The sequence below is a fragment of the Mesocricetus auratus genome, unplaced genomic scaffold (genome assembly GCF_017639785.1).
Source record: "Mesocricetus auratus isolate SY011 unplaced genomic scaffold, BCM_Maur_2.0 Super-Scaffold_100676, whole genome shotgun sequence".
NCBI classification, from domain to species: domain Eukaryota; kingdom Metazoa; phylum Chordata; class Mammalia; order Rodentia; family Cricetidae; genus Mesocricetus; species Mesocricetus auratus.
In genome coordinates, this window is record NW_024429266.1 from 49480520 (window position 1) to 49506412 (window position 25893).

The window sequence follows — 25893 nt, forward strand, 5'->3', positions numbered from 1 at the left end:
TCAAGCAGAGTTTTCAGTATGTTCACCCACGTCAAAGAACAGCAAATTAACAATTGTCCCCGGGCAGCCCTCCATGTGCTGCGAGGTGACTCTGCAAATAGAAACAGTTGCATAGCTGTTGGCTCAAGAGTGGCTGTCCCTGGAACAAGGGGCAAACCCACACTCTCCACTGTGGTTAGGGATCAGAGTGCACCTTTGCTTGGTTCACACGTAGACCTTGGTAAACCACATCTTTTAATTATCTTCCCAAGAGTTGTATGCTGTTTGAAAACTAATATGCTCAAAATCCAGCAGCTCTTTTACCTTCTTTGCTTTTCATTTTGAGAAAAGAACCATTCACAAGATATAGAATTCTAATTTATATATTTTTGTATGTATATATGTATATATAAATGCACACATATATGTATATGTGCACATGTAAGTACATACATGCATATATCAAGATAAATTTCAAATTTGATATTCTTTGTTTACTGTTTACTGTCATTTCATTACATAACACTGGCATTAATGCAAGTACACTTATTTTATCAAAGTAACCCAGTCAATACTAATACATGGAGATACTTAGAGTCTTCATCTTTACTTTTAATTTTTTTCTGTTTCTCCGATTAGCATTTCTCATGGAAATATTTTCTCTATATTGTCCGTCTATCTCGAATGCAAGTTTGATTATTTCACAGCCTTTACACTACAACAAGCAAGTCTAACATATATTACAGTTTCAACCCCAAAACATGATTAAATTGGGTTGACATTATACTTTGGACCTTGTCTGAAGTCACAGAGAAAACTGCTTCTTAGTCCACCTCTCTTCACTTCCTAACATGTAGGTATTGTTTCATCCACTTAATCCCGGGTAAGAAAATGTGTTGTTCTCACAGGTTACTCTTCTTTTTGAGTCAGTTTTATTAGTAGACTATATTTGCTTCTTAGGTTCAGTGTTCTTAAATTTACCTTCTAGGTCTCTTACAGAATTTCCCTTTGTTATTTAATATTTGATTTCCAGAGTCTTATAGGTGTTTCTCGAAGCTTTTTCAGGTACGTGATTATTTTGTTCTGTTGTGTATCATTCTTTATTTGATACAGGTATAATGATCTCACATTACACATGAGGTTTTATTGAATAGCAACATCTTATGCAAAGTGTAAAGCTGAATTTTTTATTCACATTTATAGCATGTTTTACCTGTTCCTCTTGATTTCTCTTTTTGTTTTGGTACGAGTTTTGTGTTCACTCATTCTCCTTTTCTTTAGTGTTACTTTTGGCAAGTCTCTAAAATGTCTACTGACTGGTATAGAGTGGAGATGTGTGTGTGTGTGTGTGTGTGTGTGTGTGTGTGTGCATGCGCAGCATTTAATCTGAAGAAATGAATGCTGACAAAATGAGATTTAGAGGATACAAATTGGACAAGAAGAATCAAACATTCAATATTTGCAGGTGATATGATAGTTTACATAAGTGACCTCAAAAAATTCTACTAGGGAACTCCTACTGCTGATAAATACCTTATGCAAATTGGCAGGATACGAGATTAACTCAAAAAAAACGATAGTCCTAATATACATAGACGATCCTTGTGGTGAGAAAGAAATCAGGGAAACATTACACTTTAAAATAGCCACAAACAACATAAAATATATTGGGGTAACACTAACCAAATAAGAGAAAGACCTGTATGATTAAAAACTTTGAATCTTTAAAGAAAGAAATTAAAGAAGATACTAGAAAATGGAAAGATCTCCCATGCTCCTGAATAGGTAGGTAAAAATGATATTCTTCATAAAGCAATCTACAGATTCAATGCAATCCACATCAAAATCCCAGCACAATTCCTTAGAGATCTTGCAAGAAAAATACTCAATTAAAAAAAAAACCAGGATAGCCAAAGCAATTCTGTGAAATAAAGTAACTTCCAGAGGCATCACCATTCCAGTCTTAAAGCTCTACTATAGTGGTATAGTAATGAAACCAACTTGTTATTGGCAAAAAATAAGACAGTTATACATTGGCATCGAATTGAAGGCCCTGATATTAATCCACACTGCTATGAACTCCTTATTTTTGAAAAAGAAGCAAAAGTTATACAATGGAAAAAAAAACCATCCTCAACAAATGGTGCTGCCATAACTGGATACTGGAGATAGATCTTCACAAAACTTAAGTCCAAATGGATCAAAGACGTCAACATAAATCCAGTCACACTAAATCTCCTGGAAGAAGAAGTGGCAGCTACCCTTGAATGAATTGGTACAGAAAACTGCTTCCTGAACATAATGCCATTAGCACAGACAGTGAGATCAATTATTAATAATTAATAAATGGGACCTCTTGAAAATGAGAAGCTTCTGTAAGGCAAAGGACACATTCAACAAAACAAAACAGAAGATGACAGAATGGGAGAAGATCTTTACTAACCCCACATCTATAAGAAGGCTGGTCTCCAAAATATGCAAAAACTCAAGAATCTAGTCACTAAAACACCAAATAATCCAATTAAAAATTAGGGTTCAGAAGTAATTCTTAATAGAGTAGTTGAAAATGGCTTATAGACACTTAAGAAAGTACTCAACATCCTTAGCCATCAAGGGAATGTAAATTAAAACAACTCTGTGATACCATTTTGTACCTGTTAGAATGGCTAAAATAAAAAACACCAACAGTTAATGCTGGAGAGGATGTGGAGAAAGGGGAACACTCCTCCACTGCTGTTGGGAGTATAAACTCATCAAGTCACTTTGGAAATCAGCATGGCGGTTCCTCAGGGAAATGGGAATTAGTCTACCTCAAGATCCTGCAATTCTACTCTAAGGAATATACCCAAAGGATGCACATTCATACAAGGACATATGTTCAACTCTGTTTATAGCAATATTATTTGTAATAGCCAGAACCTGCAAGCAATGTAGATGCCCTGCCACTGAAGAATGGATAAAGAAATTGTGGTACATTTACACAATGGAGTACTATTCAGTGGGAAAAAAAATGGAATCTCGAAAATTCACAGGATAAATGGATAGAACTAGAAGAAATCATCCTGAGTGAAGTAACCCAGACACAGAAAGACAAATATGTTATGTACTCACTAATATATGGATATTTAACATAGAGCAAAGGATTACCCGACTACAATTCACACCTTTAGAGAAGCTAAGAAACAAGGACGACCCTAAGAGACACATACATAGTTTCCCAGAGAAGGGGAAAGTGACAAGAGCTCCTGAACAAATTGGAAGCATTAGGGAGGGAGTAGGGGAGAAGACAGGGAAGTTGGGGAAAGAGGAAGGCCTAAGAGGAAGGGAGAGGAAACCATGAGGAATCAGGAAGATTAAATAGGAGAAGAATAGAGGAAAGCAAGAAAGAAACACATACTTCAATACAGGGAGGCATTATAGATTTAAAGAGAAATCGGCCACTAAGGATATATACAGAAATCCACAATGATGATTGCAGCTAAGAATCTAAGCAATTTTGGAGAGGCTACCTGAAATGCTCTTTCCCTATAATGAGATTGATGACTACCTTATATGCCATCCTAGAGCCTTCATCCAGTAACTGGATGAAAGCAGAAGCAGAGATCCACACTGAAACACTGAGCCAAACTCCTCAAATCCAGTTTTAGAGATGGAGGAGTGATGAGGAAATGTGTCTTGTCCATGCTGGGGAAACCCACAGAAACAGCTGACCTGAGCAAGTGGGAACTCATGGTACCCAGCTAGACAGCTGGGGAACCAGCATAGGACCAAACAGACTTCCTGAACTTTGGTGACAGTTAGGAGGCCTGAGAAATCTGTGAAGCCTCTTGCAGTGGAACAAGTACTTATTTATAATGCATGAATGGATTTCGGGAGCCCATTCCTCCATGGAGGAATATTCTCTCTGCCTAAATACACAGGGGAGGCACTATGCCTCACCCCAAAAGATGTGAGAGAGTTTGATGATCCTCCATGGAAGCCTCACTCTCCCTGGGGAGGGGAAAGGGAGTGGGACAGGAGTGCAGGGGAGGGTGGGTTGATGGGAGGCATGGGAGGATGGGAGGGAAAGGGAACTGCGATTGATATGTAAAATAAGATTGTTTCTAATCTACATAAACTATCAAATGGCAATAAAGAAAAGAATGCTGGTAGAGTGGTATTATATATACAGTTTCACTATAAGGTGAACACATATTGCACCAGCAATTTCTGAATTTGTATACTCATATGAACATGTAAATGCATGCCCATATGTGAACACACAGACACACACAGACACACACACACACACACACACACACACACACACACACACCTGACTTACCAGTTCTCCCAGGCATGTATATTTGAAAAAGCCTATATAATACACCATACAATTTTTTCTCTATCCACTGAGATGTAGAATTTAACGATGCCCCCCCCCAAGTTTGCTTTCTGGCTTAGAAAGTAGAGGATTCACAGAACAATTTGCATAATCACAACACCTCTTCTTCCAGGGTTTGGAAAGCAATGCAAGTGTGGAGATATCCTAAGAATATGCTCCATTCCCCGACAATGAGCATCAATCCCCATTTTAAGCAGCATCTGCCCTGTCTTTCCTAAGGCTTTTGAGGTCCTCTTGCCAACAGCGGCCACCTGTGATGCATTTCCTCTCTAAACCTAAATTTTAACTTCCTCTGCATGAGTCACTGACACTCATTTAGTTGCTTTCCAACTTCCAGAATTCTACTAGTGTTTCCTCATCTGCATAACGTTTAGTCCTTAAGGATATTTTTATTGACTTCTTGCCTATTTACTATAGCCAGGAAGAAATGGATTGCATTTATTTCAAAGGTTTCCCAAATTATGATAGAAATTAACCCTACAAGATACTACACATTATTTGAATATATAGATGTGTGTGTGTCCCTGCTGCTAAGAAAGTGTAAGATTTGTAAAACTAAAAAGTCATGTGAACAATATTGACAACTCTATGTAAAACAGTAACACACACACACACACTCATGTGCATTTCAAATTTACTACTTTATCAGAGCTAACTGGAATACTTTTATGCTAAACTATTTAGGAAAATTCAGGTTGTAATTGCACAAAAGAAGAAAGAGCTGGATTAAAATAAAGTAATATATGTGAAAAAGGAGAGAATTGAAGGCATTTAAAATTTTTACTTTTGTGTGTGTGTGTTGGCACATGTGTGGAAGTACCCATAGAAGCCAAAAGAGGGTGGTAATAGACCTGCTGTAGCTGGCCCCCTGGGCAGCTGCTAACCACTTGATAAAGCTGCTGGGAGATGAAGTTGGTTTTTTGCAAAAGCACTACACATCATATGGCTAACCACTGGATCATCTCTTCAGCCCTGCTTTTTAAAAGCATAAGTAAAAGAACTATTTGAGAGCTTCTCAGATCATTCATTTGGATGATGTCAAATGATTAGTTTCAGGGATGCTATGATAAAACTTCATAAACTCAGGTCAAACACCAAAACCTACTGTCTCACAGATTAAGATGCTAGATTTGGAACTCACGGTAGTATCAACGTGGCTCCTTCCATAGCTGTGAGAAGAGACTCTAGTCTCAGCATTTTATTTGGTTTTTATTCACTTTCATGTTCCTTTGAAACTCTTTGTGCATATGCCTTCCTTAAAATTTTCTTCTTATATAAGACATCATTATTTTGAGTATAGACTCACAATAGTGGCTTCATTACTATATTAGACATTTCCTGATACCTTATCTTTAGAGAATTTCAAATCTTGGGCCACTAAGAGTAATGTCTTCACCATGTGAAACTTGTAGAAATAGAATCACTTCATAGGAACTATCTTCTAAGGAAGGATGAGACCGTGTTTAAATTTGCAAATATATGTGTAAGAAAGAATTCAATTAAGGTGCAGTGACCATGTCATATAACCAATCATGTTATGATTTAAAAATCCAAGTTCATAAAAAACAAAGTGCAGTTAAACTATCTCTTAGAAAACCAGAGTCACAATTCAGTAATTCATTTAGATTTAGATTACTTTGATTTATTGAAGTTTGGACTTAAACAATAAATCACAGAAATTCTGTTAAGTCAAAAGTTGCCAAAATGATCCCTACAAACTTTTTAAACAATGAATATTTTTCAGTCCCCACTATCTAGATACCTTGAAAAAAATTTGAAAACAGTATATACATATATTTTTTTAAAGAAATTCTCCAATTGATTCCATTATAATCTGCTTGAGTAATCTGCTTTTAATTACAGTTAGGGAAAATTAGGTCATCTTAATGAAACTTATTCTGTAGGACATATTTAGAGGATTAAGAGAAAGTGGGTAGAAGATTAGTATAACAGTTTTGTTGACAGAAGGGGCAATGCTTTTAATATAAAAATACTCATAGCTAATAAATATTTGCTTAAGTTTAGTGAAAATTTAAAGTTAGAAAATTTCATTGCAGTAGCTTTTGTTCTTTTTGTTTGTTTGTTTGCTTGTTTCCTATCTTTGTTCTTTGTTTATGCTCTGACTCACATGAAGCACAAATCTTGCATAGCAGAAAGCAAAGTCTACTTGGGGGTTTCAGGTACTTACAGATGATGTCCTGTCTACTTCACAGCGGCTGCTCAGGATGAAACAGGCCTCTGCATTGTCCATCCTAAACACAGACAGGAGACAGACAGAGTGACCACACCGAAATGCTGCTGGAGTGACTGTGCAGTTGTGATTGTGCCATTGTGACCATGCCATTGCCTGGTCTTTATCCTACATGTGTGTCTGAAATGCTGCTGGTACATCCATGCCATTGCCTGGTCCGCATCCTACTTGCATGTCCTTAAACTTAAAGGACTGTTGGATATCTTGCCCAACATGGCTACATTTGTGCGAAAAACTGCTTGCTTAGGCATAGAGCTTCAGAATTTACTGCAGAAGAGAAGAAGTTGAAGTTAGCTTTTATATTTTCCTTATTATGCTTTGCACATATTAGGAATACCACCGATCTTGATTTTATGGATAGCTCATCTCAGCTAAAACTGCTCAGAGAGAGGTAACAGATACAATTAGTGGTTTTAAGTCAAATTCCACTGCTTGTTTATGTTTCCAGGGGACTGCTTAACCTTTTGTTCAAAACCCTTTTTCCTCATGATAATGTTATTTAATTCTTAAAATTAGTAACTAAAAATGTGTTTTAGTCCTTCCTAAGTAGTGACTTTAAAACATGGGAATGTTTATTTTTCAAGTGAGTAATGATTTATCTTCCTGGTACATGGTGATAAAGTTAGATTGTTCAAAAATATGTTTTCACTGGAGAAGAGAAACAAAAAGTCCAGGAAACTAATCCAAACAAAACAATTCTGAAGAAAGCATTGAAGCAAGATTGCTAAATAGCATTGGTATTAGACAACATTCTCTAAGTGTCGTTTTCAGTAAAGCAGTTAAACCATGTAACTGACCTTTGTGACTTGTTTGGAAACTGCTACTCCTTGTTCCTTGCATGGGGAATTACGCTGAAGAATGTATTAGTTCACATTAAATCCAGGATATTTTATATGAAATTAGGATTAGACATGCACACACAATAGATACACTGTCACCCTAAGTGATGTCCTGCTCAGCCCAGCTCTTTGAACAGTGATAGCTAACCAATAGTCTCTGGTCATCCATTTTCTATAATTTATCTATTTTTAATTCACATGGATGGTTTCTGTAAATGTGTCCCTTTTGTGGAAAATCATTACGCGTAATGACACATAGAATTTAAATCTGAGATAACTACAACTAAAACAAAGACCCTATATTCGATTCCCAGAACAAAAAGCTTCCATCACACTCAAGCATACCAACACACCATGGACAAGCTGTCTGAATAACTAAACTCATAGCAATTTAAGGCTTTTGATTTATACAGACAAAAGAAAACAGACCTTTAGATGGTGGAAATGTGTCATTTTCTTCTAATAATTATATAGATTTCAAATACAAAATAGTTAAATCTCCAATTCTCATTAGAATTCAGGAACTGACTGCTTATAGAACTGTGATCTATAGTATTTAATAGAGATATACTCTAAGAAAAATATATACTCTTTAGTTTTTCAATGTTTACCATTCATTCTATTGTGGTATTTATGGTTATTGTTTTGTTTCTTAGATTGAGTCATTAAATGAAATAAACCTCAGTTAAATGTATTTTCCTCTTAATAAATCAAAAGTAAGGTGAGAATCCACAAATACTGGATACCTAAACATCACTTGGGACATTGAGTCATGAAAGCAAAATGTCTTAAGTTATCAATTGTGATGAGGAAATCTTTTCATTTTAAAGTGTACATGTTGAGCATCCAAGGGAAAACATGAAGACACGCTTAAATCTTTAATAGCAGCAGCAGGGTCTTACAAAGTCCTACCTGCTAGAGAGTTCTCCTGGTTTTGAAGCTAAGGAAAATATTTTGTGTTATCCCTGATCCCTTGGTGACCTCAGTCCTGTCAGTCCACCCCCTCACTATGCTTCTGTGTTAGGAGACAATTTCCCAAAACAAATGGTTAGATCATGTCACCTTTGAAGACCTATTAACAGGCATATGAACATCATGATGGTTATTCCCCAGGACTTCTCAGGATCCTGTTTCTTCCAGCTCTGAGGATTCTTCAGATTTTGACCCCAACAACATGAAAGGTATTGCTGAGTGCATGTTGGAACCTCCTTAAAATTCAAACCCTGGAACATACTTAATATCTCACATAATATTTAGTCCAAGTCTTTTATTTCTGAAATAAGAGCAGAATTGTGAAATGTGGAGGCTTCAATTCATGGGAAGTCTGAATACCTCTCATCACCAGTGTATACAGCTATACTAACATCTGACCTAAAACAAAAGTAGGAAACAAGAGCCTATACTTCTAGAATTATTATTCTATATTTACTAAAAAGAAGCTAAATCATACATTCAAATATGTGTGACACGTATCTTTCAAAACGTATGAGGATAAAGTCAACAGAGGAGTGAGATTAATAGAGAGATAGAATGTGGCGGAGATCCCTACTTTGCTCTTAGGAGATCCTGATCTTTAAGGGCTGAGCCTTGAAGGTAGATGACTCTCTGGGACCACATTGGAATCTGCAGCACCCTCCGAACTTGCACATCCATCTCCGTAGGACACAAAATCACCACATAATAATCCTATTCAAGGTAAAATGGATCATGGCATAAACACAACCATGCTTTGTGTTATCCCATAGCAGTTCAAAAAATACGTAAAGATTTATTCTTTATCATCAAGGTGAAACGAATCCTTGGGTAATAAATAAAATTTGCATTAAATTCGGACCAATTAGGCCAGGCTTTTGTGGCACACGCCTTTAATCCCAGCACTCAGGAGGCAGAGGCAGGGGGATCTCTGTGAGTTCGAGGCCAGTCTGGTCTACACAGCAAGTTCCAAGACCACCTCCAAAGCAATACAGAGAAATTCTGTCTGGAAAGACAAAAACAATCAAAAACTAAGCTGAATTAAATAAGATTGCACTATGATAAACATTAAGTTAGAAAGACAAGCAGTCATCCTGAGCTATTTCTATTATATCAACACTACAAAGGAAGGCCGTTATGGAGTATGCGCCACACACTTCTTCAGATTAGTTAGCAATGCAGAGTGAGTGTAAAATACACACTGAATGGGACAGAGAAAGGTTTAAAAGTCAATGCATATATCCAAGTGTTGCTTTTAAACTGAATTTCTTAAAGTCACTTAACTAATATCTTATTATGGAATGATATCTTGGAGCAACTTCTGATGAAACTATGTAGTTAGGAGTTTGTAGGTACATTGAAAACAATGAATGATTAAAAAAAAAGTTTTAGGTCAAAATATTTCCAAGTGTGTCATCCTTCATAGACCTGGAAAATGCAGAAAAAATGTAAAATGACTTAAAACTAATCTGTAAAGATTTGGTTTCTCTGGGAAATCATTCCCTATTAGAGTCCTCTAAAATATATCTGCAGCAAAATGTGTAATATTTAGAATCTCTATATTGTTATTAGATAGAGTTAATTTTTATGAGATTATTATCTGGTTAGATTTAGTATAATATATAATCGTCACATAGAAAATCAAAGTTTATGGAAAAGTTTAAAAACATAATATAGGAATAAATTGTTAAACCAAAACACTATGTATTTTAGATATCATTTATGAATTATATCCATATTCAGCATTGTGTAAGATTTTATTCACACAAATTCATTCAGGAAAAACAAAACAAGGAACTACTTCTTCATTGACCTGGATAAATTGCACCAAAAGAATACCTAAATCTACTTTGTCTCAATAGTGCTTACTCCAGTAAATGAATACACAAAAGGGAACTTCCAGTCACAGAAGAGATGGGTTGAAAAGTAAGAGTAACGCATGCTCTTTACACAGGAACTGAATTTGGTTCCCAGCAGCTCCTAAGAGTCTACACACCACCCTCAGGGACCTAACACAATATTGTAACTTCTGCAGTAACCCGTACACACAGATGCATACACACACAAAAAGCTACATATGCCCGCCCACATGAACACACATACATACACATGCACACAAAAACACACAAACCCACATATGTACACACACACACAGAAACCCACATACACACACGCACACAGACACACTAACCAACATAAGTGCACACACACATGCACAAACCCACATATGCACACACACATGCACACAAAAACACAGAAATATTAAAACCTTACCAAAAGGAACTTGTATTTGTATACTATGACATTCCAGTCACCAACACTTATAACTATACTTTTTAAGATGGTTTCTTCATTGTTTAATTGTATTTCATATTAAAACTCACTACTTCATAAAATTATCATTTATGCTTGATCCAAGAGAGAAAACAACAATCCTTTAAGTCAAATAGGTCCTCTTTTCCAGCAATAACAAGTCCCACCTGTATTTTAGCACAGGTACAGAAGGGAACCTCAAGGCTATTTATTCCTCCGGCATTTTTCTATGTTCCTCATTATATTTATAATCTTTCATTTACCCATTTTAAATGTGGACATACAAATTAAACTTTGCCAGAATGCAAGCCTCACTATCGGTTAATGTGCTATTAATTATGATGCAGTATTCTACATAATATAATTCAAATTTACCTGCAGTCTTGGATGTGCATAGAATTCATTTAGAAAATCCATAAGTAAGTCAATCTTCAATGAGCTGACACACAGGACAACGTGCTTTTCAGTCTGAGCTCTGTGACGACTATAGTTTCCACCTGACTTTTGTCTCTCCATCCACAAATAGGCCAATTGTTCAAACTGTAATGAATTTTCCACATGTGAATGAAAAACATCACACATGAAAATGAAAACCCAAGGCAGTGCTCTATTTGTTATCAGGTATATAGAATCTCTTACTCTTGAAATAATTGTTCCAAAGTATCAGTCTCCCTTTCAACAAAGTCTGATCACATGATTTCCACAGAAAATTCAAATGAGGCCCAGGAGTTTCAGGTCTCCAAGCAAAAGCACTGGAATCATTTTATTATTATACCATATCAGGTCACTAAGAAGCTAGGCCATGTGTATTGTGTCCAGGGAAGTAGGATGTAAAATATCACTCACTACGTGAAAGGTAACAACTTTGCCAACTTTAATCCAAATCCTTCTTCATGCGCATACCATACAAGGGGAGATAGTTGCATTGACACACACAATGCCCCGTGCTAGTTTTGCAGTGAAGAGTGCTGTAGAGGAATGTTAGGGAAGTAGGCACGGCAATATGAAGCGGTTAAGGTTGTTTAATGAGCATGCAAGTTTAATTTTTCATTCATCATATTGTGTTCTTGATTTGTTCACTTATGGGCAATCAACGTTCATTATAATAAGGAATTAGAGACTGATCATTTCTTAAATGCCTGTCCTTTGTAATCTATCTACTTCCCAAAATGCTTCACAATGTGCACACAGATTGCTTTAGTTGATGAACATAAGAAATTAGCCTTATGTTTTTGTTTGGTTTTGTTTTTCAAGACAGTGTTTCTCTGTGTAGTCCTGGCTCTCTTGGAACTTGCTCTATGAACCAGGCTGGCCGGGAACTCACAGAGATCTGCCTGTTTCTACCTCCTGTGTTCTGGGATTAATGGTGTATGCAGCCACTGCCCTGTGAGAAATTAGTTTCTAACCTACCTCAATTTATGTCTCTTTTTTATTTCTCAAATTTAATTCATTAAATCATAATCAGTAATGTCAGATAATCTATAGTTAAAAGAAAACATGTTGAATAATTGAGTCTATCACTTGTGACTTGGAGGACAAATGTGTCGACTAAAATTTAAGAAGACATTACTGAAATAACACAAGCAATACATTAAACTGTTCGTAGCACAATATTAGTATTAAATAATCAATCAGGTGATTTTTCATCAATAGAGAAGTTTCAGTTTTACATGGCTTCACACTGACCTACAAAGGTTAACTAGGTTCTGTTTACCTGTATGGGGAGTACCACAAGGGCAACGCAGATCATAGCAACAACAAAAAGCTTGGAGGACCATGTTTCAGGAGTGACATCCCCAAAGCCCACAGTAGAAAATGTCACAATGCAGAAATAAAGGGAGTCAAAGAGATTGAGTTTCTTGCCAATTCGTTCCAGATGCTGAATTCCACAAATGCTAAAAGAGCAGATATACATTAATATTAAAACTCACAAATTGCACACATTATTTTTCATTGTTTTTCTTTAAAAACCAAAAACATTTCATAGAGACATTTTATAATTGGCCTATTGATATGCAATTTTCCTCACAAAAACATAACTTTGAAGGATTTGACTGCACTAATTAGATATAGTTTTATTTTTCTTAATAGCCGAAAGTGTTAGCCACAACAGACAACTCCCAGAGATATTAAATGCATGTTAAGACAAAACAAACAAATGAATAAAAAGCAGAAATTTCTAAGTCTATCACAAGCAAATTGTTAAATCTAGGAAAAATAAAGTTTAGTCAATATATGTGTGCACATCTACAGAAAACTGTTAACTATAAATGTATCATATAGTTTGAACATTGTTGCTGCCAAAATTCTAGTTGATATTCATTGACTATTCTAACAATACAGAGAGGGGTTGGACCTTTAAAGAGTATTGAGGCCGCATCTCATGAAATGGATTGCTGTCATTATTGTGGAAAGATCTTTGCTGTTGGGGGCATAATTTACCATATTGTGTGTAATTTTTCTTTTTTACAAACAACCTTATGCTGTGCTCCCAGAATTTTGCAATGGGATGACAAGACCCCAGGCAACTTTGAACACTTTTATGATGGACTTACCAGATTTTAGAACTGTGATACAACGAATTTCTCTTTTGTTCATTGTAAATAATTCAGTCACATGTATCCTGCCATACAGCCATACACCAAATTAACATACAAATGTCTCTCAAACAGGAGCTTACAGTATAAGACAAACTTCTACAGTAAGAAAGTAATATTTAAAAAGATACAATGTAGAAACTCGAAATGATAGATTATAACCACAAATTAGAATTATTAAACTAGCATTAGATATAGTACCATTTCTCAATTATAAAATAAAAATTAAAAGACAATGAATGATAAATATATTGTGCATAATGAAGAGTAATAATAAATTTGCAACGTTAAATTCAGTATGCAAAAAATTGATTTGAAGAAGGATATTCCAGTTTATATATAAGTATTATAATGTAGAGTCTCTGGGAGATGGAAAATCATGAAGGTAGTGTCCTCAGACAGGTGGGTAGTCAATCTCATAAAAGGACTGAAGATGAATACATAAATATGTTCAGTCATTCTACAGTCTGCCTTGTGATAAGATAGCAAAAAGTCACTGTCTTAGAATTAGAGAGAAGGCCCTCATTGGACACCAATTGGAACAGAACTTAATTTTGTAACATCTTCTCATTTGAATCTGTTAGAAACAAACTTTATGTAACTTATAAATTATTCATTCCTCTTCAGTTTTACAAGAATGGATCAACAGGGTTTTGACTTAGTGAATGCCTATAGATGATGAATCAGCTTTGGGAAAGGCAAATGGATAATGGCTGGAAAACTGGGAACATGGACAATAGTACTGTATCGTATTGAATGTGTTGCTTAGGGCAGCACTCTCCAGGTAAAGGAAAACCGAATTGTGGCAGAAGATTACGGAATGAGTCAGTAGAAGGTTAATTGAACATTATATAATGAAGATGATCCTAATGAGTTGAAGGTAAGAAATGGATGTTTTACTGGAAAGCAGAGGAAAAGTTGCACTTGTAACACAGCAGCATAACTTGACTACATTAAGTCCATGACTTTAGGAAAGACAGAATTTAAGAGTGATAAACTAGAATCATTGCGAGCAGCAATCTCTAAGTATTTGGGGGTGTTTCATGCCATTTTCAGATTATATACTAAAATCATGGAAGAGAAAAACTGTTTAAAAATATAATTTATAGGGAATTCTATCTTTGGATAGAATAAAGGGAAATAGCATGACTTGCCTCAGAAAAGCCTCCATCATCCTGGTAGATTGGGAAAAAAATGGTTCTCATGAGAAAACACCAAGTGTAGGAGATTAGTGTGAAAAGGGACGCTGGGTGCTTGCTATTCATCTACACAATAGAAGAAGGACCCTGAAGTCATTCCAGTGATCTTGGAAACCACCCTGACTACTGAAAGCCAAAAATAACACAGCCTTAGGATTGGGATAGATAAGGAAAGCACCTGCTGTGATACTGCCTAGTAAAGACTTGATGAAGCTGCCTCCAACAACACAACTAGAGAGAAAGAATCACACAATACCTGGGAGAGTTAGTGCTCCAACACTCTCATCTGTGAAGTGTCCTGTGTAGGCTGTGACCAGAAAAGCCATTTGGGTGAAACTTCCAAAGGCATTAAGAACTAGTCCTTGCTCATTGTATCTATAACCTTTGATACAGAGTTTTAGCCAACTATCCTTGAGCCAAAGGATTTAATATCGCTTGTCTTAATCAGGTTTTGAACTTAATTGTTCATATGTTAAGACTTTTAGCACTACTGCTGTAATGAAATGTGTTTCGTTGTTTTGTTAACTGTTCCTACTTGAGGAAAACAACATAGATGGGAATGTGTTCAAACAAAAATTTAGGTTGAAACCTAAATGTCTAATGTAATAGTTTTACACAACTAAACCTTTACACAGGTCGTCATGAGCACAGACCTTCTAAATAGGAACAGTGACTTTATAAATACTAGGAGAATTATCTAGGTTTCCTCTTACATCTCACCATGTGAGGACATGACAACAAATCTGAAGTGGAGAGTACACTCTGATCAGACATGGACATTATGGATCCTTGACATGGAATGCTCAAGCACTGAGAATCAAGAAATGAAATCAGGCATCTTGCAAATTACCCATTCTCAATAGCACAAGTAGAGTAGTATGATTAAAAGTACCGTGCAGGAAGTAAAGGGAAAGGAGAAGGTATGGAGAAGGAAAAGGAGGGAGAAGAGGAATCAAATATTGAGAGAAGTTACAAGCACAAATTGAAAGTAGCAGAAGGAGAGAAATCAGATGGAAGGAACACATGATTGTGTTTGTGGGCAATCCCCAGAGAGGAGACAGAAAGCAGAGCAGTGGCTACCTTGCCTGACAGTGGGGTGTGAGGATGGAAATATTCTAAAAATAGATTGTAGTGATTGCTGGAAAACTTAGTAAATATGTTAAAACATGACTGAATTTACACTTCAGATGAGTGAATTTGATGATGTGTAAATTATGCTTCTGAAAATGTGTTAAAACTCAATGTATACTTTTGGACAGACATTTCAGCTTCTGTGTTTGAACAGAGAGTTTGGCTCACATAAGCCACGAAGAAGTAAAGCAATGATTGAAAGGAAAATTAAAGAAATTCACATTCTGGCTGTTTTTCAGAGATGTTCTTTTCATCTAAGATGAATGTCACACTTATTGATCCATTTTTATTTTTAAAAATTGTTTTCTGTAATATTAAATTTCCACACAATAGAAGCAGGAGGCTCACTGCCAAACTCTTTCTACGAGGCAACAATTACCTTGATACCCAAACCACACAAAGACACAACTAAGAAAGAGAACTATAGACCAATTTCCCTCATGAACACTGATGCAAAAATACTCAATAAAATACTCGCAAACCGGATTCAAGAACACATCAGAAAAATCATCCACCATGATCAAGTAGGCTTCATCCCAGGAATGCAGGGATGGTTCAACATTAGAAAATCTATCAATGTAATCCACCATATTAATAATCTGCGAAAGAAAAACCACATGATCATCTCACTAGATGCTGAAAAATCCTTTGACAAAATCCAGCACCCCTTCATGATAAAGGTCCTAGAGAGATCAGGGATAACAGGAACGTACCTGAATATAATAAAAGCAATATACAGTAAACCAACAGCTAACATCAAACTAAATGGAGAGAAACTCAAAGCAATTCCTCTAAAATTAGGAACAAGACAAGGCTGTCCACTCTCTCCATATCTCTTCAATATTGTACTTGAAGTTCTAGCTACAGCAATAAGACAACAAAAGGAGATCTAAAGGGATAACACCAATTGGCAAGCTAAGCAATAGTGGAGAGACCACCTCGAATGCCCATTCCTGATAATGAACTTGATGCCTATAACCATCCGGGAGCCTTCATCCTGTGACTGATGGAAGCAGAGGCAAACACACAATTAATCACTGAACTGAACCCAAGGAACCCAGTGACAGAGAGAGAGGAGTGATGAGCAAATTGGCAAAGAATGGGCTGGCAAAACCAGCAGAGACAGCTGATCTGAACAGGGGAGAGCTCTTGGACCCCAGACCGACAGTGGGGAGGCCAGCATGGGACTGAACTGGACCCCCCCAAATGTGAGTGTCAGCAAGAAGGCCTGGGCAACCTATGGGGCCCTGAGCTGTGGATCAGTGTCTATCCCTGGTATACAAACAGTCTTCGTGTGCCTATAGCACAAAGAGGGATGCTCTCTCAGCCTGGGCTCTTAGGGGAGTGCCTGGACCCTACCCAGAGTAAAATGACAGACTCTAGATATCCCCTATGTGGAAGGATTTGGCAATAGGGTGGGAGGGTGGGGGGGAAGGGGAGTGCGGGAGGAGGGGAGGGAGAGGGAACTGGGATTGACATGTAAAACAAACTATTTAAAATTAAAAGAAAAAATGAAAAAAAAAAAAGAAAAACAGTTCAGCCTCACAGATCAAAGAGAAGGAAAAACAATGAGATGCAGAATACTTAAAATAAATTTGATTTACTTTTACTGGACACTCAAGAATAGCCTTGATTTACTTTTTCTGTCTCTGCAAACAAGCGATTATTTCCATTCAATGTCTCTAAATTGATCTACAAACTCTGTTTAGGAACTTTGAGTCGCAAGTTCTGGCTACTACAAATAATGCTGCTATGAACATAGTGGAACAGACATCCTTGTTGTATGAATGTGCACCTTTTGGGTATATGCCTAAGAGTGGAGTTGCTGAATCTTTTGTTAGAATGATTCTGGTTTTCCTGAGGAATCTCCATACTGATTTCCAAAGTGTCTGTATGACTTGGCACTATCAACAACAGTGGAGGAGTGTTTCCCTTTCTATACAACCTCTCCAGCATAAATTGTCATTGGTGTGTTTTATTTTAGTCATTCTGACAGGAATGAGATGGTGTATCAGAATTGTTTTGATTTACATTTCCCTGATGGTTAAAGATGTTGAGCATTTTCTTAATTGTCTATCAGCCATTTTAGACTCTTCTATTGAGAATTCTCTATTTAGTTCTGTACCCCACTTTTTAATTGCATCCTTTGGTTTTAGGAGACTTGATTCTTGAGTTTTTGTAAATTTTGGAGATCAGATCTCTGTCAGATGTGGGGTTTGTAAATATCTTTTCCCATTCTGTGAGCTGTCTTTTTTTCCTTGTTGACTGTGTCTTTTGCTTTACAGAAGCTTCTCAGTTTCAGGAGATCCCATTTATTGATTGTCAATCTCAGTGTCTGTGCTACTGGCATTATGTTTAGGAAGTGGTCTCCTGTAAGAATTCATTCAAGGGTACCTCACACTTTCTCTTCTAAGAGGCTCAGTATGGCTGGATTTACGTTGAGGTGTTTCATGCATTTGGACTTAAGTTTTGTGCATGGCAATAGACATGGATCTATCTGCAGTCTTCTACATGCCAGCATTCAGTTATGCCAGCAACATTTGTTGAAGATGCTTTCTTTTTTCCACTGAATAAGTTTAGCTTCTTTGTCAAAAATCAAGTGTTTGTAGGTGTGTGGGTTAATATCAGGGTTTTCAATTTGATTCCATTAGTCTATCTGTCAATTTTTGTGTCAATGCAAAGGTGTTTTCAGGAGTAGAGCTCTATAATAGAACTTAAAGTCAGAGATGGTGATGCACCCAGAAGTTTCTTTAGTGTGCAGGGCTGTTTTGGTTATCCTGGGTCTTTGTTTTTCCATTCAAAGTTGATTATTGTTCTTTCAAGGTCTGTGAAGAATTGTGCTGGGATTTTGATGGGGTTGTATTGAATCTGTAGACTGCTTTTGGCAAGATTGCTATGTTGATTCTACCTATCCAAGAGCATGGTAGCCCTTTCTGTTTTCTGGTATCTTCTTTAATTTCTTTCTTTAAAGATTCAAAGTTCTTGCTATACAGATCTTTCACTTGTTTGGTCAGCATTGCCCCAAGATATTTTATGCTGTTTGTGGATATTGTAAAGGGTGATGTTTGTCTGATATCTTTCTCAGCCCATTTATTGGCTCTATATAGTATTCCTGGGATGAAGCCTTCTTGATTATGGTGGATGATATATCTGGTGTCTTCTTTTTTTCTTTCTTTTTAAAATTTAAGTTAGAACCAATCTTGTTTCACATGCCAATCCCAGCTCCCTCTCCCTCCTCTCCTCCCACTCTGATCCACAGGGAGGGTGAGGCCCTCCATGTCTTAGATTTTATTTGCCAGTATTTTATTGAGTAAACTTGCATAAATGTTCATTAGCAATATTGGTCTGTAATTCTCTTTCTTAGTTGTGTCTTTGTATGGGTTGGGTGCCAAGCTTATTGTAGCCTCACAAAAAGAGTTTGGCAATGAACCTTCTGCTTCTATTGAGTGGAACATTTTGAGGAGGATTGGTGTTAACACATCTTTGAATTTCTGGTAGAATTCTGCAGTGAAGCCATCTGGGCCTATGCTTTTTTTGGTTGGGAGACCTTTGATGATTGCTTCTATTTCATTAAGGGTTATAGGTGCTTTTAAATTGCTTATCTTTTCTTGATTTAGTTTTGGTAAGTTATATGTATCCAGAAAATTGTCCATTTCCTTTAGATTTTTGAATTTTGTGGAGTACAGGTTTTCAAAGTATGACCTGAAGATTTTTCAGATTTCCTAAGTTCCCGTTGTTATGTCCCCCTTTTCATTCCTGATTTTGTTAATTTGCATCTTCTCTCTCCCACTTATGGATAGTTTGGATAAAGGTTTGTATATCTTGTTGATTTTCTCAAAGAATCAACTCTTTGTTACAGTGATTCTTTATATAATTTCCTTTCTTTCAAATTTATTAATTTCAGCCTCAGTTTGATTATTGCCTGGGGTCTACTCCTCCAAAGTGACTTTGCTTCTTTTGGTTCTAGAGCTTTCAAGTGTTCTGTTAATTCTCTAGTGTGACTATTCTCCTGTTTCTTCATGAGAGCACTTTTTGCTATGAACTTTCCTGTTAGTACTGCTTTCAAAGTATCTCATAAGATTCAGTATGTTGTGTCTTCATTTTCATTGAATTCTAAGAAGTCTTTAATTTCTTTCTTTATTTCTTCTTTGACCTGGGAATAGTGCAATTGCACATTGTTCAATTTCCATGAGTAATTACTATCTAATAAGAATTCTTGTGTTATTTAAGAATGTTGTATTGTTGTTAAAGACACATTAAAACCGATCTCTGATTATCGATACTACAAAATGTCACCCACTATTCTTTTTAGCCCTCAATTTGTCCATTTTAAAATGTATGCACAAAAATAATTTGTACATATTTGATGTCACGGTTTCATATTGTTACTGAACTACAAAGCTTTCTTAGAATTGTGGTATTCTGTGCCTTAACAGACATTGTGAGCTCTTTTTTGAAACCCTAGGTGACCACATAGAAAAGTGGGGATGCGCTATTGTAAGCCATGAGTGATGCCTTAGAGTTGATACCATGAAAGTCAGACCCGCATGTTAGTGTGTGACTAAAGTCGGAAAAGTAATAGTCTTAATCTCAAGTATCCATGGCTGTTTGTAATGGTTCTGTAAGTCTGGGTTTGTCAATAGTTCACCGTTTGTTACAGAGGGAGGCAACTAAGGGGTCCCAGCCATCCTTGCTTAGATAGTGTCTATTTACAGAGTTTAGAAATCACATCGTGCTTAGTTATATACCCACTTATGAGCAGACCAGGTTCCAGCAAGAAGTTCTAAACCCAGAGTCACACAGAATGTCATGGCTAATATTAGTAGACCTCAAAATATGGAAGGACATATATATGATAATAAACATGAGTGGAAGATGAGAACTGGTCAAGGCAACAGTAATTAGAATGCAAATTGTATCTATGAAATATTTAAAGAATAATTCAATAAAACTTATCTTTAAAAATCACAAAGAAAATACAAGCAACGTGGAAATGATAGATATTGTAGTTTAAGAGTCATGGGTACTCACCTATGTCAAACTCATTAAATAGTTGTATTGAATGTATGCATTTTTTATAGAATGAGAACATCTTAAGAATAAGACAGTTTCCTATAATAGTCTATAAATCTATCAATATTTACAAATACTTGTCATCATATGAGATAATTAAGAACTATGAGCAAAGACATATGTCTTCATTATCCTGACCAATGATTACTTGTAATTTTTGCATTGCTTTATTTAAAAATACTTAAATAATTCTGGGCATGATAGTGCATGCTTGTAATTTCAGCAGTGGGAAAGTGGAGCCAAGAGGACCAGGACTTGAATGTCATCCTCAGCTATCATGTGTTTGAGTCCAGGTTGTACCATACAATACCTTGCTAAAAGAGAAGAGTAAGCATGTATATGATTATATATTCATTGATATATGCATGTATATACAAACAATTTTAACACTAGAAACAACTTTTATTATAGTGCACACAAAATTTAATAATAAACTTATAAAATTCACATATATAACATAGCAAATAAAATTTTGTAAATATATTTATCTGAATTAAACTTATTTTTGCATATAATAATTTATATCTAAATTGTATAAATAAAACTAAAAAGCAAATGAATAAACAAAGGAACATGAATTAGTTCAAGAAGCATCTGAATTTAGCATATCGCTGACATAGTTTACAAGTATTTGAATGACTAAATAAACTAATATATATGTCCTAATTATGTCCCTGGTAATGAATACAACAATACTGAATTTTATCACCCAGACTAGCAGGTACTATCATAGTCAGGGAAATGTTTACTTAATATTTTATAGAAAAAGAAATAACTACCAATATTATGCATGGTGTCCCTCTAGTGACCGATAATCTACACTTCGTTGTAACTCTTTTTTCCTGTCTCTCACCGGTTATCCTCCCTCTCACTGCAAGGAGTGATGCTCCCTCTCACTTCAAGGAGTTTGTGTGTATGTGGTGTGTGTGTGTGTGTGTGTGTGTGTGTGTGTTGTACATCTTTGATTTTCTGGAAGAATTAGGATAAGTTTGAAGAAATTTGCAGAAAATGACACAAGCCTATCAAATTCTAATGTAAGAGCACAATACTATGATTTAAAAAAACCTTTCAAAACTCATACTATCTTAATAATTATTTTGAAAATTTACTTGTTCTAAGTTCTTTTTTTCCAAAAGCTATGTCAAGTCAGGAAGTTTAGGAAAATGCCAGATGCTAAACTACTCTGATTGTGTAACAACCACATCGTCTCATTTCCTGATCCCTGTTAGAAACAGCCACCATGGGTAACACAGCATATGGATGTGTTAATGGGGCTGAGGAATTCTGCACACAGACAACACAAGATTATTTTGAGAAACAGAGGTAATTTGTTCATTTGTGAGCTAATATATCAAATTAAGCACAGATTATAGATGTATTAATAATAATTCATCTGGTTGTAGAAAGGCATCAAGAAACTGCCTGAAGGATACTAAAAATGGTCAATTATCTGTACCACAAATAGTTTTTCAGGCCAATACAATTGTATCACTGAAAACAGGAAATAGTTCTTATTACAGTATATGCAAAATGTAATACTGAACTTTTTAATACTGAATTTGTGCATTACTTATTTTACCTAGAACTCTGAATTTTACAACATGCTTAAAAGGATTTGGAACTACTAGATGATGAAAATATATTTTAATATAGATAACTATCTCTTCATACATAGATACAGTGCAGCCATTATTAACCAAAAAACTGCAATTCTCTCATCAAATTTTATGAGTTTGGTTATTGTACATCTGCATGCAGAAGAGGCGAATGAGATATATAGATTTCCTGATAAAAAGCCTGTGCTCAAACACCACATATTCATAATAAAAATATTCTATTTGCCTTTAATTAAAAAGATAGAATTTTTCAATCAGTTAAGCATAGGTTAAAACCTTTAATTACATTCATAGCTTGAGGTAGCTGAAGAATTTACAGAGCAGTTTTTTATTAATAATATCTGTAGTGAATATTTTTAATCACCTTAACTTTGCATTGTCTGTAATTCAAACTTAATATTGTTCTGTGACTGAGTAGCTATTTCTCATTACAGCCTATTTAATTTTCACAAAGTTTCAGTGGTCTCTATTATTTGCTTAAAATTTTTAAATAATTTACAGTGTAAAATACAAAGCATATCAACCTTCTTTAGTTAATCTTTTGTTTATTTATTATACATAAAATTATATTAATTTATATTGATTTAGTAAAGATTAAAGTGAACATATATACTTATAATTTTGTACTATTAAATTTTAAATAAAAATCATTTATATAAAACCAGTAGGTATCATAAATCAATTTGTGTTTCATAATAATAAAAAAGTAGGTACCAGAGTGGTGATGAGGCTCTCCCTTTGTAAGCTTGATGACCTAACTTGCAATCGTGGAACTCATATAAGAATCAGACACATTGGGACATGCATCTTAATTCACAGTTTTTCTGTGAACTGCTTCCTAGGAAATAGGAGGTATACGTTGAAGACTTTCTAGAAGTGCAAGGATCTATTAGTCTGATGTGTGCAGAAGTGACCAAGAGGAGACTATGTTTCAAACAAAGTGGGAAGCCAAGAGGAGATGGAGGATGATTTCTTGCCTCACACTCATGAACATATTCAAACACACACATCATAAACAAAGATAAAGACAGTAAAACAATGATTATCTAATTACAAAGTTGTGCCATAACTGTAAAAATAAATTTGCTGATTATTTCTTTAATAATAATTATTATTAATAGTAAGCCAGTGGTTACCAACCTATGGGTTGTGACTCTTTTGAGAGCTCATATATGTGGTAATTGCACAGCTTGGTCTATTTGTGGGACTCCAAACATTGGAGCAGGCACTGTCCCTATTATTTTGGTTGGAGCTTGGGAACCTATTCCTCATACTACATTGCCTTGCCCAACCTAAATACAAGGGGAGGTGCTTACTATTGTCACATCTTGATATGCCACGCTCCTCTCTGAACAAAAACGAGAGAGGGTGAATGGGGGGCAGAGGAGAGGTTGGGGGAGACATGGGAGACGAGGGAGTTGAAACCTTACTTGGGATATAAAATAAATTAATTAAAAATTTTAGTGAGTTTCCCACAGTATCTGCTTTCTATGTAACAAGAGATAAATTTACCATGGAGAATAAAGTCAGATATTACAGAAAAAGAGGTAGCAGTGGAAATATAATCTATTTTGTTCTCTCACATGAGTGAGATAAAAGAACTGGTAAGAGTGACATCATTAATGTGCTACAATCCAATTAGTAGACTGACAAATTTAAACCACTGTCAAGAATTATTTTTCCTTGTAGCTTGTGTATATGTGTGCTTTGTATGTTTATTTCACTGTTCAAGGAAATTAGAAATTAAAAATCAAGTTTTAACATAGTGTGACTAGACAAAGAGTGTATTCAACTCCAAGATCTTGGAGTAGAATTTTTTTTCTCAAACTTTCACCTTAAAACCAACAAACAGAAATCATTACATAAGATGACTAAAAAACTGATGGAAAGTTTTATAGGTGACTTATAGATTGCTAACTGCAGATAGCTGGAAGTAATGCAAACAATAAATGTTTTACAATTAATTTTCTGTTAGATTTCCTAAAGTTTCATTCATATAAAACAAACAGAAATATATAATGTTTAAGATTGCAAAATAGTACACAATTCAGAGTTTGTAAGTTATCCTTGTGAAACACTAACTGGAGGTATTTTTAGTATAACATTACAGTTTTTTAAATATTTCTTTTTAAAATTCACTAATATAAATTCATAATATAAGTCTATAGTTAATGAATAGTGGGAAGTGGTGAACGTGATTGTTTTGCTAATATTGTGAGTTCTATGTATTTTTTTGAAAATAGTAACAGTTTGGGATCAAGATATGTTTTGTAAAAGTCCACTGTGAACAGTGGGCAAGCCTGGTGATACCAGTACAGAGCATCAATCACACACCTTATCAGTGACTGAGCAGATAATCATCCAGTAAAGATTTAGGCAAATAAATAAATAGAACTATCCTTGAGTTAATGACTCGCTTTAAGCTTGCCAATTCCTTCCTTAGTACTTCTATTCCCCTCAGCTGTGGAAACAGCGGCAAGAATGAAGAAGGTTTCGAAGTGAGAACAGAGTTGAGTAATTTGCAAGGTAGACACATAATCATTAACTATTGACAAGTGCAATCATAGTTGACCTTTAGATGGTTCACTGCCATCATTTACAGAAAATGACAATGAATTCCTGGTAAATCAGAAAGGGGGAAATGATTCACCATGATTCTGGGTAAAAATTTCAACATCAGAGTAGTGCCTTGTTTGATGGAATAACTTGGTGTCTTGTTCCGTGTTACAATGACCATAGCCATTCAAAAGAATCATGGATACATGCACATTGAAATACATCTGACAATACTTGATATAAACACCTTTTTTGTTAGGTTCCTTTAATATTGTTTTTTTTTTGGTATGGTTTTTGTTTTTTGAGACAAGGTTTCTCTGTGTAGCCTTGTCTGTCCTGGAACTTGCTCTGTAGACCAGGTGGTCCTTGAATTTAGAGATTCACCTTCCTCTGCCTCCTGAATGCTCGGATTAAAGACTTGTGCTAACATCGCATGTAAACACTTATTTTCTTCAGAAGACTTGTCATATTTTAATGAATTAATGTTTGATGGAATTAATTGTATCTCTTTCTTTTCAGGATTAGCCAGTTCAAATTAATTCCACCAAATATTAACTCAAATGATTTGGGCGTTGTGAACTAAACTGCACAATAATGGTCCATAGTTTGTGCTTTGTAAATATTTTAGAATTACATATTCCAAAGTTACTTGCATACTTTATACCATTGTGCATATCCAGTACTAAATGGCACTGGATTAATCATTCCTGAAGCATAATTCAAGCCAGCAAAATGGCTCAGTAGGCTATTATGTGTGCTGACAGCCCTATGACCAAAGTTCCATCTCTGGGATCCACAGGTAGTCGGCTCCTGCAAACATATGCCCTGGTGTGTTCCTGAACACACATATACACAAAATAAATGGTAAGTGTAATTCATACTAATAAAAATGAATTTAATAGTGATACTCTAAGGCCCCGAGTATATAGTTTTTCATCTGTATTATTGTTTGAAAGGATCAAAAGAAGCATATTAAAATGTCA

At 35.5% G+C, this 25893-nt stretch overlaps 1 protein-coding gene across 5 annotated transcripts in view; it reads right to left on the reverse strand.

The window, feature by feature from the left end:
* Positions 1 to 25893, reverse strand: part of Kcnt2 (potassium sodium-activated channel subfamily T member 2) — a 350682-nt gene that overhangs the window by 152299 nt on the left and 172490 nt on the right. For all 5 annotated transcript variants that reach the window (XR_005874014.1, XM_013115909.3, XM_040738287.1 and 2 more), the window contains exons 9-12: positions 12453 to 12633; positions 11114 to 11278; positions 9003 to 9139; positions 6552 to 6615 (exon numbers count right to left, since the gene is read on the reverse strand). Coding sequence is in view for 4 of the 5 variants with exons in the window: in XM_013115909.3 (XP_012971363.2) it covers positions 6552 to 6615; positions 9003 to 9139; positions 11114 to 11278; positions 12453 to 12633 (547 nt within the window). In the remaining variant the exon portion in view is untranslated. The remainder of the gene's footprint in view (positions 1 to 6551; positions 6616 to 9002; positions 9140 to 11113; positions 11279 to 12452; positions 12634 to 25893) is intronic.